The sequence below is a fragment of the Amblyomma maculatum genome, chromosome 8 (assembly GCF_055883805.1).
Source record: "Amblyomma maculatum isolate TAMU_Amacu chromosome 8, ASM5588380v1, whole genome shotgun sequence".
Classification (NCBI taxonomy): Eukaryota; Metazoa; Arthropoda; class Arachnida; order Ixodida; family Ixodidae; genus Amblyomma; species Amblyomma maculatum.
In genome coordinates, this window is record NC_139351.1 from 46,558,640 (window position 1) to 46,574,679 (window position 16,040).

The 16,040-nt window shown below is 41.6% G+C and overlaps 1 protein-coding gene across 2 annotated transcripts in view; it reads left to right on the forward strand.

The window, feature by feature from the left end:
• LOC146181096 (ferric reductase 1-like) overlaps positions 1-14,564 on the forward strand; it is an 87,353-nt gene extending 72,789 nt beyond the window's left edge. The window contains exons 12-16 of one of the 2 annotated variants that reach the window (XM_084576246.1): positions 955-1,011; positions 1,437-1,536; positions 5,137-5,283; positions 12,466-12,563; positions 13,474-14,564. In XM_084576246.1, coding sequence (XP_084432372.1) covers positions 955-1,011; positions 1,437-1,536; positions 5,137-5,283; positions 12,466-12,563; positions 13,474-13,575 — 504 coding nt within the window. In that variant the 3' untranslated portion in view covers positions 13,576-14,564. Of the gene's footprint in view, positions 1-954; positions 1,012-1,436; positions 1,537-5,136; positions 5,284-10,319; positions 10,409-12,465; positions 12,564-13,473 lie in introns of those variants that run through there. The other variant, XM_084576247.1, reaches the window with a different exon arrangement.
• The last annotated feature ends 1,476 nt before the right edge of the window (positions 14,565-16,040 follow it).

Consider the following 16,040-nt stretch of genomic DNA (forward strand, 5'->3'; position numbering starts at 1 on the left):
CATAAACCAAACTGGTTGAGGATCCAAAGTAGAGGACCTCATCACAGCTTTTGACATTCACTTCATATCTAACAGATACGCTGGTACTGTGCTTTACATATCATTATCATGAATATTTTTGGATATTTTTTGCCAAATCTCATGTATGGCCTTTGTCAAAATTAAGAGCCTGGATGGTTTACTTTTAAGCAGTTTGTTAAGACTTCTTTAACAATTGTGGAAGCCTTAGCCACTGGAGAGGGTAGGATGAGAAATCTTCTTGCCTTCAGCAAGTTTGGAAACCTGCGAATGCATCACGAGACACACAGCATGGCTCAGAAGTAGACCTCATGGGCTTTAAAATTTTGACAAAGGGTGTACAAGTTGTTGCAGCCACCCGGTTGTTGCTAGCTAATTAGGAAATGAATGCTCACATGTGTATTGTCAGGTGTAAAAAGCTATTATGATCACTTTCCTTTGGATCAAAGGCTATGTAATCTACATATACCTAAAAACTAATTCTACTTATAGGAATTCAGTCTGCTAAATCAAAGCACATGCTTCACTGTTTTCGTCAAACGTGCTATGTAACCGCATGCTAGTTTCCTTGAATTAGATTCATTTCGTTATTGCCTAACCTCTCAGTGAAGTGTGTGTGCACCACAAGTGAGATTGCTGCCAGCCAGATAAAACTTTTATGGCTTATTATTTATAAACAGCTTCATATTTGCCGCACTGATGCCTTGAACGCTGCGCAGGCAGATGTTTCATGACTTTGGATGTTTTGCGCCACTTAATCTTTGTGGAAAATATATAGCTGTATTTTGTTTGTTTCTATTTTTCAATATAATATGTCAGGCTATTAGTCTGAAGAGTGTCTGCAGTTTGCGAGCATCTACAGATGATAGCGCAAGTAGTTTTAATGCTTGGCTTTATTGTTTTTATATATATCGCAATGTTAATTTTCTTTTTCAGACTGAAAATCCACATCCTATTCTTGGAATCGTCTGCTCGGTGTTAGGATTTTTACAGGTAATCTGCCTGATTTTTGACACTGAGTCATTCAAGTATGCAGCAGTAAACAGTACCCGATTAGCTGACAGACTTCAGTATTTATGTATCTTAATGGTCTAGCTGCCATACGTGGGCAGGAAAATTAAATATTTTCTCTGCTTCAAGCTGCTCTCTCATGTGGGCCTATTATTTATGCTAGTTGACTTGCGGAGAGGGGAGGCTGTTCACTACGGCCCAGTTTAAGTATTCTTATTGCTAGTTGCAGACACTAGTTGCAGACATTTGCGAACTTTGAAATTTTTTTATGTGTTTGAGATATCTAGTGTAATGGGGAGATACTTTCCTTCGTTAGTACGTCCGAGATTAGGAGTTAATGTGCATGTGTAGCCCATTCAAATGAACTGCTGCAAAACCAACAACTTATTAAAATTTATAAATTTCAGCCCATAATGGCCCTGTTTCGCTGTCATCCGCATGAAGATAACAGGTACATCTTCAACTGGGGTCACTGGTTCAACGGAAATGCTGCCCAAATTGTTGGAGGTAAGCATTTTTGATTCTGTGACTAGGCTTCACACAATTCGTAGCTGGAATGTACGAACCCATCACGACTCTTGTTAAAAAATGAAATCTATGGCTGTTCAAGCTGTGAGCTTTGCCATCCTTTGTTTTGTACCAGACTTCTTTTTTTTTCTTTCATGGGGAGGGCACAGCTTGAAATATATGGCTAGAAGTAAGTTTATTCATTTTTTTTAGATTTTATTAAAATTAAACAAAAAATGCATTTGCTGTTAGGTACCATTAAAGACGTCAGCTAGGCTCGATGTCGAACAGTGCTGAGTATTAATTCTGTATTTGGCAAGTGAACCCAAAAGCAGAATTTTATTGAACCAAGCATGGTAAATCATTAATGGCCAATGCTTCCATAATTCGTACATTGCTGGACACCAATCGCAATTTGTGCTTGGATGTGGTGACATTGGCCATGCTAAGGAAGGCCAAGCATGGACAATAATTGGAAAGATCATGGACCATGATAACGCCTACACGTGAACACCATGTTGAATCCAAGCATTTTATTTCATTGTACGCCAATCATGTTGGCCAATGTGTATTTTAACCTCTTCCTAGCACCTGTTTTTAGCAACAGCCAGTTGCTTCCATCCTCCTGTAACCTTATCCAACATTTTATACCTGCACTGGTTCGGGGCCACCACTTCCGGATATATCAAATATATTGAGATCTTCTATGAGGTCTGAAAATACATATGGTCACTTGCAAGCTGGTGTGAAAATGCAGCAGTAAGCAGTTGATAGCGATGCTGCAAGCTTCCTGCAAAGTAAAGTGCTAGGTCCCCTTAAAACAGGCTTCCAAAGAATTCATGCTAGTTTTCAATTATATGACATGCAAGCTGACTTGCTGCAAGTCTACGTGAATGCTTACAATTCATAGGCTTGAATATATACAAATTTAACAGGAATATTGTTTGGTATATGACAGATGAGTACTGAAAAATACACCACACTCAGGTAGTACACTAATTTTGTACATTCTTTATTTGAGCCAAGATATTCAATCAGCGCTGGTTGGTTGCATACTTCATGCACTTGTTGACACTGTAATGGCATGGTGCCTAGCAGTGTGGCCCCCGTCTTGATCGCCTGCAAACATAAGTCACCTTTTGGTGGCATCTACAATGCATGCCTCCGTCATATCAAAAAGCCTGCATGTTGCACCTGCAAAACAGAACACATGCACAATTGTAAAGAAAAAATGAAGCACATTGAACGCTGAAACCAAGCAACAGTGACTTTGCATCTTTTAAAAGAAACACACTGCAAACAAACAAAAATGAGACTAAAGGAAGGAGCTAAGAACACAGACTGTGGCTAAGAACAAACGGCCTGCAGTGTAGTTGGCCGCCACGTGGGCGCAGTGCATACCGCCTTTACGATTAGACACACGCATAATTTTTTTCTAATGCTTTTGCTTTTTTATGACATTACCCACGACCTGCTAGCACCTACCGGCCTATAGTTGTAGTGCCAAATACAGCTGAAAAGTGCCTGTTTAGCTCGGTTGAACTGCTTGTTTATTCACGCCGAAATTCGGTGCACAGATAGCGCCGACCTTCAATGTCACGTTCACATGAAGTACTCTCTTAATTTGATCAGAACCTTGCGCACAGTTCGCAATATCAGTGATGCAAAACAAGGTCTACAGCAGACAGTGCAGGCGACGCGCAGAGTTCTGTTTGTGATCGAACAACTGAGCACATTGACTAAACCTGAACTGAAAATTACAGATAGTCTGTCATACACCATGTACACCATCTGTAGGCAAAATTTCAGTGCGAAGAAGTGAGCAGTTCAACCAAAAGAGCACTTTGCAGTGCAACACATTATGTTCATGCCAAAACCACTTTTCTCTTTAGAGAGTTAGCAATTTCGAATGTCCTTCTGCGTACCTGCCAAAGTGCCAATTACAAACTCTAACAGCACAAGAATACAGAAAATAAGCAAGGTTCGGCTTCCAAAACTGCCCAGGAGCGTAAATTTTAGACTTACCTTATGCATATAAGCAGCAGGTGAAACAACACATGCGCAGACCGAGGTCTGAGGTAGTGACAAAGTGAAACGTGCGGCATGCACCCCAGGTGGATTATACAAATTCTCAAAACAAACTTCTTCAGGGTAACTTCACATGCAGAAGTTATCGTGTGTAGTCTGCATAAAACATGTTGTTTTAGTTAAATGCCATTTTAGCCTATATAGAGGTGATTTTAATCTATAACTAAATTTTTTGATAATGGCTATTTCTTTCATTGGCATTGTTCGCAAGCATGGCTAGATTGGTGTGATTAGCACCTGGATGTCAGAAGAATGTGCGTGAAACGCCGACTAAATAAAAACTACTGTAGGCAGGCGTATAGGCCCTGGCAGCTTATATATGGCATCGGTGTGTCTTATTCTGTGAATTGTGGGATCATGCACGGTGGTCAAAGAGTAGCCAAGCTAAGTGACCAATGACTTTCCTATATAGTTGCATTTTGCATGGTATCCTAGCTATTTCCTATCAAAGGTGCATAGTGTTGGGCAAGTATAACAGCCACCGAGAGGATTCCAAGATTTGTCCAATGACAGGCCATCGGCCATTGCTTCTTTGGTTTTGTACACATCTGCATCATATTAACGCAATAGTGTTAAGGGCCCTGTGTCGCAGAAAAGTTGCTGTCGTCGTTGGCAACCGCCGTCCCGCGTCGTCCGGCATTGGCTGTGAGCGAAAACTTCCAGAAGCATTAATAAATAAAAATGAGTAGGAAAAATCGCCGACCTGAGGAATCGAACGTGGGCCTCTGGGGTGCAAGATGAGCACGCTAACCACTCCGCCACGCCAACCACTCCGCCATGCCAGCTAGATGGTTCGAAATGGACAAAGGCGCATCTATTGATTGCGGTGTTGTCTCAGAAATGTCCCTTAAAGAAGCGTATTGTGACATATAATAATAATTATGAGCATGTAAAAAAACAGAATTACAGAACACGCAGACAAGCAAATGAGTAGACAGTGCGAACAGGGCACAATAACGCTATCGCGTTCCATTCTTGAAGCCAAAGCTTAAGCGTCCTCCAAATTTTTTATTTGTGGAGGGTGTGGAACTGTTACTCTATCGGCATATTTTGTTCAAACAGCAACAAACAAAACAAACAGGACATTATTAACAGGGCTAGCAATATGCAGGTTGGATATTGCAGATGAACATAAATTAAGAACGGTTACATTTTGGAATGACCCTTCTTCATATTTGGATGTGTGTGCAATCAGTATAGTTTGTTTGGCACTAGTAGGCCCAGTGAATGACAAACCTGTGGCAGACTGAAAATTTGCACTTGAGCAAGTTAGCATACTATCAGAATATGAAATTCCTCGGGTAAGTTATTTTTTAGGGAGCGTGAAGATATAGTCTTGGATAAAGTATCACCTTCTAGGATCTCGACACTGGAGGTGTTTGTTCTAAGTGATAAAGTTGTGCTAATACCCAGTCCTCAGCCTGGCTTTATTGAAATCTTGCATTGGCTTTTTGGCATTTCGCTAGTCTTTCGTAAGGCTCTTCATGTCACTTTATGATCTGTGCTGTGCAGTGGCCGCCATTTTTTTCGCAACGGGTCTCGAGAAGGCACAGCTGAAGGGTGCTGACTGGTTCGTGTACATCTTGGCTGCCTTTGTCGGCTTCCACGTCCTCGTGCACATCATCATGCAACTCCACTCAGCTCTCATGTCCAAGAAAGGCAAGTATTCGTATCATCCTAACCGGACTTAAACCTTTGCTTGCATCACATATAGATCAATTTCACAAAGCTCGGATATTGAAAACATCGAATAAAAGTTTTAACATCCAGGGCTTTATCATAGTAGACTTCACCGTTGCAGAATAAACTAGCTTTTTAATCAAAAGATTGTTTAGAACAGATAAATTTTACTGATATCAAATATTTCGGAATTTCTCGAGATAGTAAACTTAGTTAACTAAGCTGGCACTTGTTGCATATTGAAATTCACGAAAGCTCTTCAGAAATTCAACAGTGCGACATTACAGCCACTGAAATTTTGGGATGTTCTATCTACTGTGTACTTTTGCAAGAATATTTATTTAAGCAGCCCTTTTGTATTTAAGGCAGCTGAAACTTTATGTTTTGATAAATATATAGCAGAAGACTATTTTTGGGTCTATGAGGAGGATTCCATAGTTTGGCAAGCACAATGATCTTCATTCTAACACTGCAGAGTGATACACCTGGGCATTGCAGCATTATTTTGCTGCACAGCAAAAGGTGCCATCCATATCAGGAGGTGTTGCCATTTGTCTACCATCACCTGGCCTCTTAAAAGCCTCCAGCACATTGGAAGAGACTATGGATGCCACCTCAACTTGCTGTGTTAGTGGTTAGGGTTCTCAACTGCTGTACCCAAGGATGCGGGATCGAATCCCAGCCACGGCAGCAGCTCTTCAATGGAAGCGAAAAGCAAGGCGCCCGTGTCCTGTGCGATGTCAGTGCACATTAAAGAACTACAGGTGGTCGAAATTTCAGGAGCCTACCACTGCCGGGTCTCCTGAGTTGCTTTGGGACATTAAACCCCATAAACCAAATTAAATCATCAACTTGCTATGTGCCACCTACGTTAGTTGGGTGGCAGAGCTCTTTAGAGCAAAAAGAGTAGCCCTGATCGACAGGGCCAAGGAGGAGTTTATCTTTATGGTTGCACGAAGCCATAAATTAAGGTATCGTATGGCCTAGGTACGAGCACAGTAAATGGTTCTTGGTACGTGTAACTGTGCCATTCGTGAAATTTATTGGGAGCTGCCACAACTGTTTTACTTAAATAACTATCACTGTATTCTTTTTTTTCTGGCAAGACACTTATCATAGTAACACTCGAGTTAGTGCTTCAGATCATCTACCAAAGCCAGATGTTATTGAAGACTATGTTGCACTTGTATTTAAGAAGCTAAACCAAATTCGTGGTGGCAGCCTATAGGACACCTATATGACCTATAAGCTTATAGGAGGCCTATACAGCCTATAAGCTTATAGCACACCTAGAAACATTTATGTGCTAAATACTGGATAAGTAACATGCTGCTCCCTAGGCCCATGCAAAGTGGACTACCAGCATTTACCCTTTTATTTGCCTTGTATTTACTGCCTTTTTAATGTGATGTATTTGAAAACCCACACGGAAGCTTGTCAGCCTGTTGCAGTTACCACATATCATATCCCTTCAGAATCTCTGCACTAGGAAGTATTTCTAACGAAGTAATAGTTTATGTTGTAGCACCCAAATAATTTAGTGGTGAGAGCAAAAATGTTCAAAATATGCTAATAAATGTACGCATGTTTAAAATTCAACAATTAACTTTTTTAGTGAAAATAGACGTGAATATAGTGTGTAAAAAAAATTAGCAACAATTAGCATTATGCCTATTTCAGCAGCTAATCTTAATTTTGTGATATTGATAAGTAGCAGAAGGCTAGCTCGCTATCGAAGGTGATGATAGACGTAAGTGTTCTGGCAAGCACCAACTGTTGCTTTAGCTTCGTCTCTCACTCTGTAGTCCATTGTCAACCTCTGCAATGGTATATACAGTACAACCTCGTTAATTCGAAGTCATCGGGACCGCGAGAAATCTTCGAATTAAGCGGGTTTTCGAATTAACCAAACACACCAAGAAATAAGACTTAGGCAAAAAAATTCGTTGCAGGAACGTGTTACCTTTATTCGGCATATTTTGAATTACTACTGAAAGTAATCAGAGATGCTGGTTTGCCGCGTCCGGTAGTTTGCGGCTCCTAAGGTCATGCTCTCGAGTTGGTCAAATAGACGAAACATCTCTGAACTTCCACCGCGGCACTCAACAAAACTGCGGATAGCGTTCAGCGATCCGATAACTTCACCAAGAGCAGGTGCTCGGGGACGCTCGTCGGTGCCGTCGTCGCTATCGTCGCTGTCATCGCGCATGTTCGTACCAGCAGTGATCTCACTCTCCAAGTCAGAGTAGCCAGTCTGCTCTTCGCTCTCAATGTTGATATACTCGGCGAAGCCGACTGCGTTGGTCTCATCCTCTGCGCAGAGCGCATTGATGCGGTCGCAATACTCTGCTCCTTCTTCGTCAAGAGTAGTAGTACATGGGTAATCTGCATCGGCATCAACAGTGCTTTCACTGGAAAAACCAGCGTGTTCAAAACACCGCCTGATCAATGTGGACTCCACTTGTTTCCAAGCGTACACCATAAGGCATATGGCTCCGAGGAGGTCGATGGAGTACTCCTTGCCATTGTCGTAGCAAAGGAGCATGCGCTTGAGCAGGTGGTACCGATAAATCTTCCTAGTGTGGTGAATGACGCCTTGGTCCATCGGCTGTGAGATCGAAGTGGTGTTCGGAGGTAAAAATACCATCTTGATGGCCTGGAGATGTGGGATGTCGCCTAGTGCCGGGCAGTTGTCGACGACAAATAGGACATTCCTGCCCGTGGCCGCGAACTTACGGTCAAGTTGCCGCACATACTCTTCAAATATTGCACCTGTCATCCAGGCTTTCTTATTGTGCCTGTAGACGAGTTCATCCTTTGGCGGCAGCCGCGCATTTTTGAAGCAGCGAGGCTTCCCCGTCTTCCCGACGACCAGTAGCGGCAGCTTGTGTTTACCGCACATGTTTGCGCCGAACAGCACAGTAATCCTGTCCTTGGCCTGTTTCCTACCCTTGATGGCGGTGTTCTTCACTGCGAATGTTTTTGTTGGCAGCATCTTATAAAAAAGTGCAGCCTCGTCAAGGTTGTAAACGTCGTCTGCACCGTACTCGCTAAGCAGCGGCGCCAATGTGTGGTTTCTCCAATCCTCGACAACGCTCTCGTTAGTGCTGCCGCTCTCACCACAGACGGTGAGAAAGGTTAAATTATTGCGTTCTTTAAAACGGCAAAACCATCCATTGCTGCACTTAAATTCCTCGTGCCCAAGTTGTAGAGCTAGGTCGTTGGCTTTCTCCCGCAGTGGCGTTCCATTGACGGGAAGGTGGGCAGCGTTTGCTTTCTGCAGCCAGCGAAGCAGAGCAGCTTCCACATCTTGATACGTGGGAGCCCGCACTCGTGACCGCTTCGAAGAATAGGTCTTGCTGTAAGCCTCTAGTATTTTTGACTTGTTGCTCAATATTGTGGACAATGTCGAGAGGGGCACGCCATGCCTTTTGGCCAACTCGGTCTTCGAACAAGCGCTCTTGCCTGCTTTCTGGATCAAGCAGAACTTCTGCTGCAGCGTTAAAGTCTTGTACTTTGGCATTTCTGCACTGCTACGGTCACAAAGCTAGCACTTCTGCACAGTCCCGCCCAAAAAAACGGCACAGTAGCCGACCCCTAACCGCAGCGCACAACACAAAGAAATGGCGCAGGCGAGACCGGCGCGGCGGTGGTGGTGGCGTACTTGCAGCGTCGGAGGCACGGGGGAAGAGTGGGCGAAGCACACCAAGGGATGGAGTGGGGGCGAGGTCACGTGATAAAAACCGGTATGCACGCCGTGTTGCAGTGAAGCACGTCTTCTCCTCTGCAGGCGCGTGTTTCGGCGGTGCGCGAGGCGCACTGTGGACCGATTTTTGTGCAGAGAGTGCTCCGGCTGGGGCGCTTCGCCTATAAATCATCACCATTACTATGTGGCTTTGCCTCGCGGCTCCGTAGGGCCGTCGTTTCGCCGGGTTTGCGGCGAAACTTGGATCAGCCATTGCCGCATAGCAGTCCAAATTTTCGAATTAACCAGGCTGGCGCAGGCCGCCTGTTCGAATTATCCGGCCAAATTTACATTGGAAAATACGGGACCGCAGAAAACCTACGAATTATCCGGGATTTCGAATTAACCGAGTTCGAATTATCGAGGTTGTACTTACATAACAATATAAGGAAATTGGAAGTCTGAAGCCAACTTAAAGGCCGAAGGATACTATACTAGTTTTTGTAAAGAAATGTCTTCATACCTGGCAGAGAATACAGAATAAAAGATGAAAGATGAGGAATTGCTGAACACTAACAAGAATCAGTACATTCGAGCACCTTTTTTCTTCATACCTTTGCTAACTGCGGTGTAAGATGCTTGAGAGTACTGGCTACTGAATATATGTTAACATTCAAACTTGCAGATTCTGCTTTGTATCAAGTACACAGTATGTAAATTTGTCATGAATTCGAAATATTTGATCCAAGAGTGAGTGATGAGGGGCTAGCTGGTATGACATGGTTACAAAACAAAAAAATGAGCAGGGGATAAGACATCGGAGAGATGCAGATGGGACGAGCTCAGACTAACAACTGATTTATTGGAGCGAAAATCCTTTCCTTCAAAAACAAAATGCATGTGCCACAAGCACTCCAAGCAACACATCCAATGAAATCATCTTTGATAGTGATCATCAAGCCGTTAGAAAAAATTTGCCTTATGTCAAGATTACCTAGAAAGCCTTAGCCTAGATGAGCTGAAGGGAAAGAGTATGCATTCTCCACAGAGTGAAACTAACATTACGTAACCCCAGTATTTAGGATTTGCAAGGCAGAAACAGAAAACATCGCATACAAATTATTAACACAACCAAAATGTTTGTTGTTTTCGTAACCATCGAACACATAACTATATATATCAACAAAACTAGGCCAATACTGGTACATTTGTTGGAGTGAAAAAGAAAATGACAGGTTGACATATTTATGTTTATCATATAGTTTGCTCTAGTTGAAGGAAAAATAGAAGCATGTTTTTAAATTAAGCGGGAACATTTCCCTATTCACAGTTCTTCTTCTGCCATCTGCTGTTGCTCAAACAAGCGTAGAAAAACAAGGAGATGTATTGGGTGAGCATTTTTAAAGCCTCTAGTGTTTTACATTAGAGGAAACAAAATGTCTAAGCCTTTTGACAGATTGAAGTATATAAGTGTGTGATTGCTGTCAAACATGAATCAAGTACAGTCTGTCCTGACTAAGTATATTCAAAGTATTTGCACGGATCTCTCGGTATGGTGCACTTGTATTTCTAATCTTTTTAATAAAACATCTCTAACTGAAAATTTATAATTTGAGCTGGGAAAAAAGATGCTTTTTAGAATGGAAGTCCAGTATCCAGTCATAGAAGTTATAGGCCAACAGCATTTACTAGTGCCAGTATAAGCGATTTGAAGATATTATATGTACCAGGTCATGATTTCTTTTTTAATGTCACCACCTGCTCAAGATGAATTATCACAAGTTTAAAGAAGGGTGTTCATCAATCGATCATCCACTTTGGCTCAAAGATATATGGAGCCCCTTTATGTAGAATTATTGTAGCCATTCCATTCATTTTTGACATACAGAAAACTCGCCACCTCAAAGGTAGGCAACTTGCATTATCTGGCAGGTATACTAACCTGTTGTAACTGGCAACAAAACTTTAAACAGAGCCTAGTGCACAAAAACAGCTACAGTAACTTGACAGCGACATTCTCTGCAGTACGAATGAATTCCTTCACATAAGTTCGGAGTCAGCAAAATTATCTTAATAAATTCGGCACTTCCGCCAACATGTCAGTATGTTGTTTCATATAACTTAGGATGAAACAAATGTGGTGAACCGCAGCTTTATGGAATTGTCTTATTGTTTTCTTCTCAAATCTGCCTATTTTTTCATTGACACAATGAATTCAGTCTCAGTATATGTCTGTATGCAAGCCACAACATTCTTAGTTGGATTTGACAGTGTGAAGTACTTTCTCACTACAATTATGAAGGTTTAACCGGGTTATAATAATAATCCAGTGTGAAGGCACTGTTTACATTACCCATGCGATGACACGTGGACTGCGAGATCATAATCTGTCAGGTGTCGGGCATAAGTGACATTATTGCTCAGCTCCAAAGACTGTGCGAGTACTTTTGCACTAAAGCATGTGATTGCCGTCTTAAATCAACATAATGTAGTGCTGCCAAATGCATTTCGATAAAAGGATGTGTGTCCACTCTCTCTGAATGGAAGTGCAGGCACCATGGTCAGCGTAGTATATTGCTGTGTGAAAGCACTTAACACTAGAAAAACAACACGCTCATCAGCAATCATTAGCCTCAAGTTTTGCTAATACAAAGGCTCATAAGTGCAGTTTTCTCTCGCAAACAGTTGCACACTGGAATTCCCTCCCCATTGGTAGCACCTGCAAAGAATGGATTCCGATTATTTGCAGCAAAATTTGTACAAAATTAAGCTAACCCTTGCACCTTAATGAAGCATTACTATCTATAAGAAGAAAAAAAATTTCTGTTCAACTTGTGCTGTGAAGCTTGGTGTCTTACTCCCCATAAAGCATTACAAATAAGCCTGCAGCTGCAGCATTATGCAAACGGTATAGTATATAAGCTATGCTGAAATAGAATGCAATGACTTTCTAATGATCTACTTGGTGTAATGCACTTGGGGTAATTAGAAATAGGGAATGCAGTATGCTACTTGTAGCGGGGGTGTTTAGTAGTTGTAACGAGTATTTAGCATCCTGGAACCTCCAAGCCTTGGTCATTGCTGCGGTTTTTATTTATTTCATGTTCTCTTTGGCCCATGCAGAGATTATTATTGAGGAGAGTGGAAGGTAACAGAATGGTATGCGAGAACAGTGTGCAGCACATAAAGCTTTATAAAGCTTTCAGTGCCAAATAAAATTCTTTTAGTTGAAGTTAGCGCTCGCGTTTTTTTCCTTCTTTGTTTTGTGCTAAAGAACATCAAACAGTATGTCCTTTGAAATAATAATAATCTCTGGAATAAATGTTTCTGCCATCTTTACTGATAATCAAGAGGTGAAGGAATTGCAAGGTTCAGTACGACATATGTTTGGCTGTGTGGGACATGCGGAAAACTGACATATTTGAAAGGAACTTCTGTTTAACAACAAGCTTACGAGTATTCGTTTTTCTTCACAGCTGCTTCCAATGACATAAAGATGCAAGATATGCCAGCAGGCAATGGTGTTCATGCTGTGGAACCTGGTCGGGACTTGCAACCACCAACAGATGCCCCAGTGCGTAATTTTTCTGCCTCTTCTTTTTTGGAACTTCTGAGCATATATCTGTCAATGTCACCTGTGCTATGGCTATTTGCAATTTTGATCTGTAATGAGTACACCCTGTCGGTGAACTTGCGCTTACAGCTGTGACTGGGACCTGAGAGACAATCTGTAGGGCTACAAGCTAGAACATTTTTCGCTGCTAAGGTTCTGGGCCTTTGGAGAAATCTTCATCAAAACTGAAAGCAGTGAAGGAGCTCCTTAAATTTTTAAAGGACTCGGGGTTGAGTTCTAGACTTTAAGTATACGCTCTCTGACCCCGTTTGCAATAGATCTTGACACGTGACAAGCTCCTTGGGACTTTTTGTTTTCTTTCTTTTCTCCGTTTGTTCTCCTCCCCACGTATAGGGTAGCCTAATTGGCATCGCCTAGTTCCCTGTCTTTCTGTTCTATTTTTTTCTTTTCACTGCACATATTTTCGCATACAAGCTGACCTATAATGCAGTTTTGCTTTTTACGTGCAGCCATATTTTTCGTCATTAAGTGAGTATGCTTCATGAGCTTGCTTATCTTCAGCAGCAACAAGGAATGCACTTGAAGATTAATTAATAAGCTTAATTACTGCCTTTCTTTGTGTTCAGTACAGGGCATTCATACAGTAGCATCTGTGGATAGCATGCACATAGATAATTATAAGTTACTTGCAATTAGTGTGCAGTGTGTACCTCAGACAATAGTAGAATAATGGGAGAAAAAGGTGCAAAGCATGAAGTGTGCAGACAGAGCTTGCATTATTGCATCATTATGTGGTGATTTTTCTGCATGATTATCTTTTATTTGAGATTTTTAATGCTCTCATTCACCAGCATCACTGAATATTTTTGGCTACTTTGGAAACATATATACTGTCTCTTATTTTTCGTAGGGAGGAGGCTTTAGACGCTTCATTCTTGGTATCTACCTGGTCGTGGCCATACTCGTCGTGGCGGCATTGGTTTCTACCATTTGGTTCAGCACAGTGCCGTGAAATACCTGTCAGCATGACCTACAGAGTGCAAATGACAGAACATGACCTCTACAAACAAGCAACTCTGCCAGCATTTCTGTGCGTGCTGCCTTCATGCTAAAGTTTGCTTCAGAGACATCGACACTCGTCACACAGTGCAAGGAGTGTTTCTTTTTGTTGACTCATCCAACGCTGTTCGCTCAAGAAACAATTGTGTGGACGAGCGCTTGCACTCGTTTCGACTTACTCGTGCACAGACCGGCAACGGACACCGACCAGTGATGCCTTCATCCCCACTGGTTCTGCCCTGGTTGCATGTGAAATGGTGCTGACTATGTGCGTGTGTTGTTTGAAGGCACTACAAGGACAACGAAATGTGCTTGACCTTCTGAGAATTGTGTTCGTCTTACAAAGGCGTCATTTTGCATAACTCTCACATAAATCCCAACGATAGGGTAGTGATGGACAAGAAAAGTGCCAAGGCTGTTTTTATGAAAAGACTGCTACTCTTGCGTGCTTGTTGGTCTTATTTAGAAGTTATTTAGTTTGTTGGTTTACTCTCAGCTGTTCCTTGCTTGTGTTATCAATGTGTTTGGACTTAAAAATACTTAGTGTGAGCAAAGCTATCCATTTACGTTGGTCCTTCAGCAAAGCTCAAGCAGTTGATTTTTAAGAGAAGGTACTGTTCATTCTGAAATGGCATGAATGTCTCTTAGCTAGTTGCTAGACCACAGCTTCAATTTTTGGTGTATTGCTCGAAGGATCTGCTAGTAATATGTTCTGTTCACTTCTACCTCAACTGACTACTCTAGATAGAAAGGTCAGGGCTGCTGATGCAAAACATGCTAGCCCTTAAACAGAATGCTCTTTCCACTAAAGCATATAAATAGTTTGAAGCCAAAAAATTGTCCATGCTACTGTGACATGCTTGCCAATCAACGTTAACGAATATGCGATGTAAATAAGGAAGTAATATATTGTGTTAATAAATGGTTGTTTTTTAACATGGTGGGATTTTTTTTCATTTGTGATTCAAAGTGCAGAGCATTGATGTTAATTTGAGTATCAAATGAGAATGCATCAATCTTTTCTGCTAGTTAAAATTTTAAATACCTCTCATTATCTGGCTCAGGCAAAGTGGGAAGAAACGAGGTGTTACCCACCAGCTAAGAAAGCTGTTGTAAATACTAGGATTTGCTGAAATAAGCCAACCAATGCTGAATTTTCTAGTAGTCTTTCACCTCAGCAATTATGTTGTGTAAAGAGAGAGGAATTACGTATTCTTGTTTAGGCATTATTTTTGTGTTGGGGTGTGTAAAAAGCTGCTCTTGCTTGCATTAATTCGGAAAGCAAAGTGTTCGCAGTAATAAGCAAGGGAGGCAATAAATCCTGACTGAAGTGGAGCTTTAATTGCTTTAGCAGCCCATTGGTTTTTGTTCAGCTCCCTAAATTCATTTGCTATTAAAATCATCTCATAAAGGAATCGCATTATAATGCAGCTTCTTAAACCCACGTTGCTCCAGTTGAAAAGAAGCAATTATAGCAGTGGTATTAACTGTATAATATGTATTCATTCATTCTAAATACACAAAATGGGGTGGTTCAAGACTCATTCTCCAGGATCTACTTAAAATTGATAGCAGTGCTAACAATTTTTTTTGTTTTTTGCACGCTTGCCAGATGAGCGTCTTCCTTTGATGCTACCGCAGCAAATAACTAGGAAATTGAAACCATGGTGATGGCAACTATGTGAAACAAGAATTTTTAAAAAGCCAGTGTTGAGTGAACACCAACAGTAACTATTTTATGGGTGTGCGAAATGTTATGAAAGGCTCATAATAGCTGAATTTGCAACAATGAAGCACAGGACATGGTCAATGAGTCTAAGGATTAGAGATTGATGTTCATTTTGAGTTCATGCGCATTGATGTTCATGCGAATAGTGCTAGAAGATAAAACACTGATTAAAACAAGTAGAACCTTCCTGCACTCTGTCACAGAGACTCAGTGGTTAGTGCACTGAACTGTGAAGCATGAAGTTGTGATTTTGGTCTTTGCTATTGCAACCGCATTTAGATTGAGCAAAATGCAATGTGCAAGTACCATGCAGTATCAGCTAGTGCACGTTTAAGAACACCAGTTTGGCAAAATAAGTGGGGCCATCCATTATACAGCATCCGTCATATCCTCGGTTGCTTTGGGACGTTAACCTTGTTAATAATACTACACCAAAAGCTAATGTTTCATTGGCAAGGGACACGTTTCTACGCTTGCTACTTTCTAAATTTTTACCATTGACATCAAAAGGCACCATATATATGATATAAAGACTCGCGAGTTTGAAGCAACCCAAAAAAATAGCTCTTCCGCTCCTTCTCTGAAGGAAATCTGCACTCGGAATGTATGCAGTACTATACAAGGTGCTTTACCAAATATTCCCGAAGGCCAGTTGTGGATGCAGGTTATGAATTCCAGGCGGGACGCGT